The sequence below is a fragment of the Geotrypetes seraphini genome, chromosome 11, assembly GCF_902459505.1.
Source record: "Geotrypetes seraphini chromosome 11, aGeoSer1.1, whole genome shotgun sequence".
NCBI classification, from domain to species: domain Eukaryota; kingdom Metazoa; phylum Chordata; class Amphibia; order Gymnophiona; family Dermophiidae; genus Geotrypetes; species Geotrypetes seraphini.
In genome coordinates, this window is record NC_047094.1 from 131,314,963 (window position 1) to 131,328,396 (window position 13,434).

The 13,434-nt window shown below is 44.5% G+C and overlaps 1 protein-coding gene across 2 annotated transcripts in view; it reads right to left on the minus strand.

Moving 5' to 3' along the window:
* Positions 1-13,434, minus strand: part of CTNNBL1 (catenin beta like 1) — a 234,562-nt gene that overhangs the window by 16,768 nt on the left and 204,360 nt on the right. For both annotated transcript variants that reach the window (XM_033963856.1, XM_033963855.1), the window contains exons 12-13: positions 9,101-9,198; positions 8,189-8,269 (exon numbers count right to left, since the gene is read on the minus strand). In XM_033963856.1, the coding sequence (XP_033819747.1) occupies positions 8,189-8,269; positions 9,101-9,198 (179 nt within the window). The remainder of the gene's footprint in view (positions 1-8,188; positions 8,270-9,100; positions 9,199-13,434) is intronic.

The following is a 13,434-nucleotide window of genomic DNA, read 5'->3' on the forward strand; positions in this document are numbered from 1 at the left end:
AGCATATTTCTTCACTGATCAGCCATTTCAGTGTCACTGGAATTAGCGCTTACATACCACCTAAATGCAATACTGGGAAAACCTGCTTAACTTACATAGCCTGTATCTACAAAGGAAGCTTAGACGGGACATAGGCAAGGCTCATAGTTATGCCCTTTCAATGGCTAAGTAAGAGCGCCTAAACCAGGGGTAGGGAACTCCGGTCCTTGAGAGCCGTATTCCAGCCGGGTGTTCAGGATTTCCCCAATGAATATGCATGAGATCTATTTGCATGCACTGCTTTCAATGCATATTCATTGGGGAAATCCTGAAAACCCGACCGGAATATGGCTCTCGAGGACTGGAGTTCCCTACCCCTGGCCTAAACGTTAAGGGCCTGATTCTCTAAATGCGCATCCCAATTGCAGATAGAATCCTACAGCCACCTGGCAGCCAATTGGGACACACAGTTTTGTTTTTTAAAGTGTCCTAGGCAGGATGCCTACACTGTAGGCCTCTGTAGCACGTCTATGGGGAAGGGTACCCACACTTCAGCATGACCAAGGTGGGGCATGGTTTCACCCGGAAGTGGCCTTGGGCGGGTTTAAGCGTCGGTATGCGAGATAGACACCTTAAATGTAGGCCTGCAAAATGCAAAATGTCTGGGAGTTTAGACACGATCCTGAATAGGACGCCAATCACATACAGAATCTAATCTAATCCACAACTTATTAATCGCACTGTACCAAAAAGGTTCAACACAATTTGCATTCAAAGAAACCGTAAAATCTATGGAAGAATATAAAAGCAATCAATTAAAATATCATCATACTATGAAAATATTACAACAAGTCACATAAAAAAGTTTTCTCAAATTTTTACTAATCCTTAAGTAATTGATATCTATCCTAATGTGAACAGGTAGATTATTCCACATTGTAATGGCAGCGTAAGCAAAAGAGGACCTGAGATGTCTGTGGAAAATGCAGTAATAAAGTTACCGCATAATCTGGTGGAAGAATAATGCAAATGAGAAAAAAAGCAAAATCAGATGATCTGAAGAGTCAGTCTGTAATAGACGATGAACTATGCAAGCTGATTTAAACTTAATTCACCTCTCAACCGATAACCAATGAAGATTTCCTCTAAGCCAGGGGTAGGCAATTCCGGTCCTCGAGAGCCGGAGCCAGGTCAGGTTTTCAGGATATCCACAATGAATATATACGAGATGGATTTGCATGCACTGCCTCCTTGAGATGCAAATCTATCTCATGCATATTTATTGTGGCTATCCTGAAAACCTGACCTGGCTCCGGCTCTCGAGGACCGGAATTGCCTACCCCTGCTATAAGCTAATGCAACACTTTCATATCTTTTTAGACCAAAAATTAATCTAACCGCAGTATCAGAATCAGGCTACCAGAGTATTCTATACAAGAAATCTGGGGTTTACTTTCCTATACAGAATAGGCTTCTACTATGCATCCTTTGAACCCCCTAAATCAGGGGTGTCAAAGTCCCTTCTCGAGGGCCGGAATCCAGTCGGGTTTTCTGGATTTCCCCAATGAATATGCATTGAAAGCAGTGCATGCAAATAGATCTCATGCAGATTCATTGGGGAAATCCTGAAAACCCGACTGGATTCTGGCCCTCGAGGACCGACTTTGACACCTGTGCGCCTAAATTCTAGGTACCCTGTTACAGAATTGTCCCAAGTGGCCTACAAAATTACTAACTTCCTGAAATCTCATTAAATACCAGTGAAGCACAACGAGACAAAGCGCCCAGTTTACGTTTGCTTGCTGGTGCTGTGGGAGGAAGCTGGATTGGAAATTTAAAGCCTGTGTCAACAAAACCGCTATTCCCAATCGGGCTGAAAAGCAAGCATCACCCCTCTTCACTAAATGCACAGTGATCTGCGACTGCGTCTCAATTCTGCTCTACGAAAACCACCTCTGTAATTAAGACAGCTCAGTTCTCCATTCCTTCCAAACAATGCTTTGCATTTTCGAATTAACACACACACATATATCACAATGCAAGATAGCTTTACCTTTTATCAAACATGCATATCCCAGAAATACAAAGCTATAAAAAAGCAAAGAGACTGTGCCAAGCAAGATATAATCTGTTTCTTTGGGTTTACAGCCTACACAGCCATACTTCAAAATCAAATGGAATTCAGAAATGGTTTTTCATTTTTGCGGAGGGGGTAGGAGACCTGTTCTATAGGATCTTTTTTACACTGCTACATTAAAGGGAAGGACATGCTTTCATCTATGCTGGCTCCTTGGTGCTAAAATTGAGTTTTGATCACATAGCTAAGAATTCCTGGGGCACTAGTCTTCCTTTAAGTGAAGGAAGATAGAAAGAGTGTGTGTGTGTGTAAGGGCCAAATGTACCTTCAAGTGCACCTGTACATGCTCTCTGGCATACTGTCCGAAACCAGCTAAAGCCTGTATGATTAGGGATCTTATCCAGTGTATGGGGGAGGGGGGGGTGTTTCCTACCCCTTTCACGCATGTCTGCACCTCATAAGCTGCTGGATGCTAACACCTTGCGTGATTTATTGTGCTGCTGTCTGACAGGTGGGCCTGTACAGACAGAGTAATATTTCCTCATTAGAGCCGGTGTAGTGTTCATCTGCATTGCTCAGCAAGGAGAAATCCTCTTTGCAAGTCAGCCCTATAATCCAGGATAGGGACTGCCAACTTAAGACATCAAATGGGCTTCTTTCTGCAGGCAATTTAGCTCTGCGCGCTGCGAGGAGAGGTAAAAGGCGAATGTGCGAGGAAATCACTGGATTTCTACACAATGAGCAATACAGCAGCAAAGTAAAAATAGTGAGAGTTCTGTGCGAATGAGGCAAACACTGAAGTCTTCATCACATAAATACGTTTGGACATATCGCCCTCACTATCGGCAGGACCCTACTTGAGAAAGACCTTATTGAGAACTAATGTCAGCAAAGGCTTATGGGAAATTATCTGACATTAGTTCTGCCAACTGAAAATGCTGATTGCTGCTGACACTTATCACTCTCCACAATCATGCAATTTCAGTACATATGTCTTCAAATGTAAGAGCAGACTTCAATAACATTGCATACTGAATCAATAGATATGAAATTCTAATGATGTAGGCAAGAACTGATTGGCGCCACAAGGTTAAAGATTCACCTGTGATGCTTAAACATTTGCAGTAGTCCATTTTTTACGGGCCTGATACAATCAACTTTAGTAAATTCACCATGAAGAACTAAGGCCAGAATTTGGCCATTTGGTTGAAGACGGGCTGGAGTGAGCTTTGACGGAGACTTTAGCAGATACCTAAGCAAAGTACCAGACAGAGCTTTGGGTTCTGGCCCCGAAAGAGCCAAGAAGGAAAATTTTAATTAAATCAGTCATTTAAAGAGAGGATAAGGTTGGGCAGACTGGATGGACCATTCGGGTCTTTATCTGCCATTATCTACTATGTTATTATGCATTTTATTTCTCATCTGCAAGATAAGTCCACTTTCTTCTCTTCCTCTCATACATTTCAAAAGAACACAGCATTTGAAGTCTTTGAAAGTAGAGCAATATCTAAAGGAAATACTTACTCATACTGAGAGACATTAAAAAATAAAATGAGAGTACCATTCATTTTTAGTAAACCCCCAGTTATAAATCAAATACAAATAGCTTTTGAAATGTTGAAATGAATTAAGTACACCACAGGAAAAACCTCAGAACGCCAAGAATACAAGACAAAAAAAAAAAGAGAGAGAGAGATGAAATTATCTTCTAGTTAACTAGCACTAGTGCTTAAAGACCGAAGTGTCTCTCTATCCTGAAAGGATGAAATCTGCAGGAAGTGTACTGGGACACAATTAGCATTCAATTTGCAGGTCATTATAGTGCCAGGTACCTGCTGAGAGCTCTTTCTTGGACAAAATTTCTGTGCACCATTCTCTGGGTAAGATTCTTTTGAGTGTTTAAAGGAAAAAAGTATTAGAAAGCATTCTTCCTGCTGATTTGGACTAGTCTAGCTGCTTTCTCCAGAAGTGCATTAAAAAAACGAGTTTCTACCTCCTCACCCTAATCATTCTAGTTGCTCGAGATCCTCATAGAAAATATAAGGGGCGCCTGTCCACTTTGACTATTTACCATTTGCTGGACATATGCAACGCTGTACATTAGAACATTCAAGACAAGGTCCCTTCTCCAAAGAGCTTACTTCTGTCATTAAATATCTACGCTAAAATCATTTGCATGTGTTTATTTTGGGGCACAAGGGACAACGCAGATAGGAAAATACCAGCGTATGTGATAAAAAGCTTCAAATAATATCTCCTCAATTTAGGGGAAAAAAGAGAGACCTCAGCAGCCCAACAAAAGCCTATTTGAACTCATGATGATATTAGGGCCAATACCTTTCATCGATCGTCTTAAAAAAAAACTCCCTATTTCTGAATTTAGAGCTTTTTAATAAACAACATCAACTGCTTGCAAAGAATTCAAAGGTTTTCATCAAATGAGATGACATAACACAGCGCTTTACTGAAAAACGTAAGCCAATGCTTATCTTGAAAACCCAATGGGGCCACGGTTTCACCGTTGAAAGATATTGGTGCCAATATCAAGTGTTCAAATAGGCTCTTGGGGCTAGATTCACAAAGCAAACCGATCGTGCACCGATCGGTTTGCGACCCCTTAGTGACCCTGGTCCGATTCACTTACCTCTCTTCCGACCATCCTCCGATCCGTGCATGCAAATGAGGGCAATGACATGCAAAGTAGGCAGGGACGCAATTCACCAAACAAAACCCTGCAACACCGACTGGGCTGGCCGATCAAAAAAAAAAGCAACTTCTGAGGACCAGTCGCTGAAGCCCTTTCCGGCTGCCCTGCCTTCTGCCACCCTGCTCTCTGCCCTGTCAGCTCCTATTCTGCAGCCTCGAACGTGCCTGCCTCCTTTCCCCGCACTGCAAACCCATGGTTTTAACCTATGGGCTTAAGCGGGTTAAAACCATGGGTTCAATTAAAACGATCGCCTTAAAAAAAAAATCTATGCCGGCCCTGAGATCCAGCGCATGCGCGGGGATCACTATCGAGCGATCCAGGAAGGCAGATGGGCGCGTTCCTCCGATCGCCCCCTTCTGCATATTGGGGCTTCGTGAATTCATCGGACCTGGCCAGAATGGGCCCGATCAGGCAGATTCGTGAATCTAGCCCTAGGTTGGCCACTTAAGTTCTCTCTTTCTCTCCCTATACTGAGGAGTTATTATCTGAAGCTCTTTATCACATACTCTGATACTTTTCAGTTTTGTGGTGACACATTTTTTTTATCCAAAGAATTCTGTTTGGTTAGTTTGCTACAATGCAGACAGGCCCAAAGTTAGAAATTTGCAAGGCGGGATTTTACATCACCTTCTACAGAAACAAGGCCAAGAAACTATGGGCTAGATTCCCGACCAGTTTGGGACCACTTTGCAACCCCAACCCGATTCACTAACCTTCCTCCCAATCCGATCCGCGCATGCAAAATAGAAAGGCAGCAATTCACTAAACTGAAGAAGGAACACCGATTGGGCTGGCCGATCCAAAAGCAAGCGACTGCTCACATCCTTGCCGACTGTCCTGCTCTTTGCCCGCCCTGCAATCAAAGTAATACTTCCTCCACTCAGGTAAAGAAGATGGTCTGCCCATGCGTCAGGATCGCTCTGCAGCGATCCGTGCAGTCGTTGTGGGGAGGGTGCTTCCGATTGCATTAATTTGCATGAGGAGGCTTGATGAATCGATCGCCCGGGAAAACTCGGCCACGGATCAGCCACAAAGGTAACCCTAGTGCATCTGGCCCTATATTGGTTTAAGGCTTAGAAACATTTTGCTAACAAACAGTGAATACAATTAAATAAACCTGCTACTGTCTATACACAGAATATGTTTCCAGTGAACTACATTGGCACAATGTGTGGTCTATGAGTACAGCACAAAGAAGAAAAGACTGGAAAAATCCATGAGTTTTACAGTCATCACCAATGAGAACTTGGACGCAAATATTGATTACCTGTCAAACATAAACAACACTTCTCTCACAGTTTGGAAAACACATCCAAGATCAAAACGATGACAAATAAGCCAGCAAGTCACAAAAGCCTACACAGTCTTTCCTGGTAAATACGTCTAGGTCTGTAAATTGAACTTTATTTGGTTATTTTAAAAAAAATCCCTATAACCCTGTTAGCATGGAGAATCTGGATACACCAAATAGGTAGTAACCCGGGCTGGTATTTCATTCGCTTCTTTTATATCCCAATCTCAATTTACTAGTGATGCAAACCAGTTTACAATTGTTCTGTATTATTTTGTATATTTCTCTGTGTTATAAATAAAACATTACAAAAATATAATATACTGTGTATGTATGCATTTGTTCAATCCCCATGTTTCCTCTCTTCTTCTCTCCCTCCTTTCTTCTCTCCCCTTTACTTTGGCCTCAGTTATACTCTTCTCTCCCACCCCCACCCTACCCTCATCCATCTCATTCTCCCCCTGCAGTTCACTTCCTTTCTCAGCAGGAGAGCCACACTGTCCACTAACGAACCACAATTTATAAACCGAATGCTTATTCCATATAATACGTCACGCTCTCTCCGTTCCACAGCTAAAAGGCTGTTGGCGGTTCCTTCTTTAAAAGTTATTGGTACTAGACGTCATGACATATATTCGGTGATGGCCCCTCAGACCTGGAATACTCTGCCACAACATATAAGAGAAGAAAAGGACCTTAATCGATTTAAAACCAACCTGAAAACCTTTCTTTTTAGAGACGCTTTTAATCTTTAAATGACATATACACAGCGCAGCAAACACCATTTATATTAAAAAAATAAAATAAAAAATAAAAATTTTTTTTTATAATAACAACAACATTTTTTACCTTTCCTCATGTTCCTTCCATTCATGGCTCTTTCTTTTCTTTTTTTTTTAAAAAAAACATTAACTTTGTAACTTTCTCCCTTTTTTCCTTATGTATTCAAGTTTGCCTATATGTTTGTCCATCTAACCCAGTGGTTCCCAAACCCTGTCCTGGGGGACCCCCAGCCAGTCGGGTTTTCAATGAATATGCATGAGAGAGATTTGCATACTTGTCATTTCCATTATATGCAAATCTCTCTCATGCATATTCATTAGGGATATCTTGAAAACCCGACTGGCTGGGGGTCCCCCAGGACAGGGTTTGGGAACCACTGATCTAACCCATTTTAAGCAGTACGTTGAATTGTATGTTTATTTTATTGTAACTCGCTTAGTAAATTATAGATAAGCGATTTATCAAATCTAAATAAGCTTGAACTTGAACTTCCCTCAGTTTTAGCAGCACTCCACTCCCCTAACACCAATTCCCATGCCCTCCTCTCTCTCGCTGGGAAGCTCTTTTCAGGAATTCCAAGCAAAACAAAATTTGGACTCGGAACTGCTGCCTGACTGATGTCACTGTAAAGGCTGATTCGTTAGCAAGACTCCACTATCAGACTTCTTTTATGGAACTAGCATGTATCATATGGTATCTATCGCAAATACTTCTCCACTCTCAGTTGTCATTTAGAGCAGGGGTGTCAAAGTCCCTCCTCGAGGGCCGCAATCCAGTCCCCAATGCATATGCATGAGATCTATTAGCATACAATGGAAGCAGTACATGCAAATAGATCTCATGCATATTCGTTGGGGAAATCCTGAAAACCCGACTGGATTGCGGCCTTTGAGGAGGGACTTTGACATCCCTGATTTAGAGAAATGATTCAAGACCTCCGATTTGAGAGAGCTTGAAACCCTGTTTTCAGTTACTGTAATGGATCCTTTCAGAGCAACGTGGAAAATCTCTTCATTAAGTTTTGGAAGGTTACTTTTGTTAATAAAGCAAGCACTGTCCCTTTGGAGGGAGAAGGGGAGGACGGAATGACATTCGTAATGGGCTGCTTAATCATTTTCAGCAGGAGCATCTGCTCTCCTTGATCTCCTAGAGCACTGTGTGTGGGTCCAGGCCGGCATGCCACCTGACACTGTCAGCAGAGCGCTTGTAAAAGCAGGAAGGGAGACACAGACCATCAGGTTCTTAAAAAGGGTAACTAAGGGAAAAAATGTGTTGTTTTTTTAACCCTAACCCCCAAAGAAATGCAGTGGTACACAGTCAAGTGCTAGAACAGATGGGAAACGATGCATACATGTTTCTCTCCTTCGATCTTCTTGTCGGCCACCTGCATCGCATCCAGGTATTTAAAATGCAGCTCCATCAGCCTATCAACCTGTAAGGGAGAGAAATCCAGACACAGGGCATTGAGAGAGAAAAGAAAAAGGCAGCTCAAATTCACAGAAAAGGCATACTGTGCTCAGACAGACAGTTCGACAGGAACAGCACACTGAAGCAGCACTCACAGAAAATGCCAACCTCTTCATGACGGAATAAATTAGAGAGCCTTCACCATCTTTTGACAGTGAACGCATCAGATGCGCTTATTTTGATAACTGAAACAGGCGGACAAATGACTAAACACAAATACAGTGTTTCCCCGGTGGTTCGCGGTCCCAGTCATTCGCGGTATTTTCTGACCGTGAACTGCCGACAAGGAGAGGGGCAGCGGGAGCGCCACGAGTGCAGGAAATCACTCGCGGTACGCTCCGACCGCCTCTTCCTGCACTAAGTCGGGCCTTATCCAATTAGGAGCTGCTTTGACACGCAGCTCCTGATTGGATAAGGCATGACTTGGTGCAGGAAGAGGTGGTCGGAGCGTACCGCGAGTGATTTCCTAAACTCACGGCGCTCCGGCTGCCCTCTCCCACTGCCCTCTTAAGGCTCCCCCGTGAAAAAAACGTATTCACGGTTTTTCGAGCTTCCTGGAACGGAATCCCCGTGAATCTCGGGGAGTACTGTACCTCCTGGTGCATTCCCCTGATCTGTGCTATTTACAAAAACCAAACCAAAAGGGAAATCTGAATATGAGGTGAAATGTTTGTTTCCAGGGGTCTTCAAACCTGCCCTCAAGGACCTCCAGTTATTTGGGTGTTTCAAGATATCGCGGGGATACAGTTCTTACTTATTTTCCCTCATTGCTGTTATGAACGGCAGACAGACTAACCTTCTCGCTGTCATTCTCTGTAAACTTATTCAAGAGCCGCGTCCTCTGCTGACCCTTCAGGTTGCGCAGGAGGGAGGCCAAAATTGAACAAACATGCTCTAGAAAGACAAGGAAATGCCCATAAGTTAACATTTTGCATACGCCACTCGCTACTAATCATCACTTCTACAGCACTGCTAGGTGCACACAACGCTGTACACATTGGAACATTCAAGACCTGGTGCCTGTTCAGAAGAGCTTACAATCTACTCAACAGACAAACACGACAAGTAGGGGGTTCTGACACTTTTCCTAGGCAGTGGGTTCTCAGGAAAAAACGAAAAGTTCTCCTGGGGTCCTTTGGCACTGTACATTCAAAATAGCCTTCTGTTTTACGGAATCAGAGAGAAGCAAACGCAGCTCTTAGGTTCTGACTAATGCAAAATTTCTTTTGTTCAGTGTGGTAGGATGGGTGAAGAGAGCAACAAAAAAGGAAGGAGAGGTCCAACCTTATCTGCAGAAAAAACCAACCAGGAACAAACAAAAACCAACTTTGTGAGACGCTTTACAGGAGTTGGCGATTCTTGGCGCATTGGACCTTTTTGGTTTATGATTTTTTTATTCCATATTTTTTGTGGCATATTTTTCAAACCTTTTTGCATATTGGACCCCTGACGAAGGTTTGTCCGAAACACGGACCGTGTCGGGTCCCTTGTTTGGGAAAAAGGTTTTTATAAATTTATATTTGTCACAATAAATTCTGCCTGCATCTTGTACACATCTGCAGTTGGTTTTTGTTTGTTCCAGGATGGGTGAAGAGACAATATGGATCAGAATGGGAACAGTATGGTCCATGTGAGAATCTATGCACTTAGACTAAGGATTAGAGAATGACACAGGGACTAATTTTACCCCTTCCCCGTGAGTTCTTGCACTGTCTCTGCCCCGTTCCTGCAAGCTCCGCCCTCACCTGCGCAAGCCTCAAACGCTTTAAAATCATAAGTATTCGAGGCTTGTGTGGCTAAGGCAGAGCTTACAGTCAGGTGTACACCTGACTGGGCCTCCGCGTGTGCGGATCGCCGGACTCGATGGACCATGGGTCTGATCCGGAGATGGCAGTTCTTATGTTCTTATGAATGGGGCAGGGACAGCGACAAAACTCGCGGTATATGTGCTTTCACTCTTTTATAAATTATTAAAGCAGTTCATTTTACATGCAGGACAAAAATGTGTTGGAGTAGAGCATGAGTCCATGAAGAAACTTACCAGTGAAATGGCTGGGTAGCCGTCAGGCTTTAAGTTAAGTGCTCTTTTTTATATTAAGGGTCAACCATAATTAAAAAGTATAAAAATGTTAAAAAAAACAAACAAACAAAAAATAAAACCCTGCACAAGACCAGTGATGAATACTTCACCCCAGCAAGGGCACGAAAAATAAACACAAGTAGGGTCATTAGGGTGGGCAGGAGGGTCATTAGGGTGGGCAGACTAGATGGGCCGTGGCCCTTATCTGCCGTCTATTTCTATGTTTCTATGTAAGTAGTGCCTTGGGATTTGAGGTCTTGAGTAGCATAAGAACTCTTTTGAGTTTGTTCTCAGTCAGTTTGTGATTAATTGATTGAACAAACGGTTTTCCATAGACAGTGTGGATTCTCTACACTGCACCAATCTAGAAATCAAAATGTAGTATAAATGAGCCAAGTATAGGACAATCCAGCCATTGTGACATCACTGATGAGGTTGGCTCTTATTGGTGGAATGAGGCATTATGATGTCACAATACCAGCTCTGGTTATCAGAGGCTGAAATGTTTCATATTATTTATTTATTCAATTTTCTATACTGTTCTCCCAAGTAGAGAATGACACGGGGACAAATTTTTCCCCGTCCCCTGTGGGAACTCATTTTCCCGTCCCGGTGAATTCTTTTCCTGTCCCTGCCCCATTCCTGCAAGCTCTGTCCTCATCTGAACAAGCCTCAAATACTATAAAATCATAAGTATTTGAGGCTTGTGTGATTAAGGCAGAGCTTACAGGAGTGGGGAAGAAACAGACGGCAGATAAGGGCCACGGCCCATCTAGTCTGCCCACCCCAATGACCCTCCCCTACCTTTCTCTGTGAATAGATCCCACGTGTCTGTCCCATTTGGCCTTAAAATCAGGCACGCTGCTGGCCTCAATAACCTGAAGTGGAAGACTATTCCAGCGATCAACCACCCTTTCAGTGAAAAAGAATTTCCTGGTGTCTCCGTGCAGTTTTCCGCCCCTGATTTTCCACAGATGCCCCCTTGTTGCCGCGGGACCCTTGAAAAAGAATATATCTACTTCCACCTCGATGCGGCCCGTGAGATACTTAAATGTCTCGATCATGTCACCCCTCTCTCTGCGTTCCTCGAGTGAGTACAGCTGCAACTTATCCAGCCGTTCCTCGTACGGGAGATCCTTGAGTCCCGAGACCATCTGGGTGGCCTGCGGCGACGGGGAAAAATTTGTCCCCATGTCATTCTCTACTAAGGATCTCATAACTTACTGCAACAGCCCTGGTTTCCATGGAAAATACTTACAAAAGACTGGTTTAAAAACCAGATTAGCTAGCTTATCTAGGTTAACCTGAGAAAGATTTCCGAGACAATGTGGCCCTGGACAGTGCCAAGCCAACAAGGTTTCAACTAGAACAAATCTATCTGTTGTTGCTGTCTCTTCTTTACAGAGATGGATATAAAAAATCTTACAACAGAAGCCCATTTGTTCCTCCTTTATTCTCTTGTCCAGTATATGGATGATTTGTTGTCTATATAAAGAGGATGAAGAAACAAAAACAGACTTTCTGCAGAGGGAGCGAGAAACATTAGCAATGAAGGCGGATTAACAGCCTATATTTCTGTCGGTATCACTTACACCAGTGTATCGCAAACTGTGTGCCATAGCGAGATTCCGGGGGTGCTACTAGAGCAGCGGTCTCAAACACGCGGCCTGCGGGCCGCATGTGGCTCTCCAGGTTTCATTTGCGGCCCACGGTCTGGAGGCGATCATTCTCTTCCTTTTGGAGCAGCAGCCAGCTCGTTCGTTCAAAGCCGCGGGTTGGCGGCTCCTTGCGCTATCCACTCCTGCATCGGAAGCCTCTCTGATGTCACAACATCAGAGAGGCTTCAGACGCAGGCACGGATCTCGCAAGGAGCCGCCACCCGCAGCTTTGAACGAACGAGCCGGCCAGACACGCTGCTGCTCCAGTGGCGTACCAAGGGGGGGGTCCACTGTTCTCCCTAGAGTGCGGCTCGCGGCTCGTCTAGAGCAGTGGTGCCCAACCTGCTTCCCTTCCCTTCTCTCTGCTGCCATCGGGGATCGGGCTGGCACCGTGTTCTTTGATCTCCCTGCTTCTCTTCCCTGCAGGGTCGACCAACTCTCACGGCCCGACGTCAATTCTGACATCGAGAGGACGTTCTGGCTAGCCAATCGCTGCCTGGCTGCCCGGAACGTCCTTTCCGACGTTAGAATTGACGTCGGGCGGCGAAAGTTGGTCGTCCCCGTGCAGAAGAGAAGCAGGGAGATCTCTGCCTGTTCCCGATAGCGGCAGCGGCAGCAGCCTATTCCGTGGCGGCGGTGGCATGGGGGAGGGCAGGAAGGAAGGAAGAAAGAAAGAAAGAAGGTGGGGTGGGGACAGGGAGCCAGAAAAAAAAGCAAAAAATGGGGCACGGAATCAGAGAAAGAAAGAAAAAGTTTGGAGAGGGAATGAGGTCTGGAGGAGAGGAAGCATACAGGAGGCTGAAAGAAGGGAAGAAGTATTGGATGCACAGTCAGAAGAATAAAGTGCAACCAGAGACTGATGAAATTACCAAACAAAGGTAGAAAAATGATTTTATTTTCAATTTAGTGATTGAAATGTGCCAGTTTTGAGAAAGAAAAGATATTGAACTTTAAATATGAGTGCTGCAGAAAAAAATAGAGTACTTGGAGGGCTGCAGAAAAAATAGTTAATGTCTTATCTAACTTAAAGCAAATGTAACTGATTCGGTCGGTGCAGGAGGCAGCAGGCACCGACGAAGAGGAGAGGAGGAAGCCGGGAGAGAAGGCAGTGAGGGAGAAGGCAGGCAACGCGGGGTAGCGGCGAGAGGAAGCTCCGCCCACCCCCCAGCGTCACCAGCGAGCGTCACCAGCAAGCCCGGACTCCCCCTTAAAAGAGGGAGAACCGCAGCACCAGGGAAGCTGATTCGGCCGGTGCAGGAGGCAGCAGGCATCGACGAAGAGGAGAGGAGGAAGCTGGGAGAGAAGGCAGTGAGGGAGAAGGCAGGCAACGCGAGGTAGCGGCGAGAGGAAGCTCCGCCCACCCCCCAGCGTCACCAGCGAGCGTCATCAGCA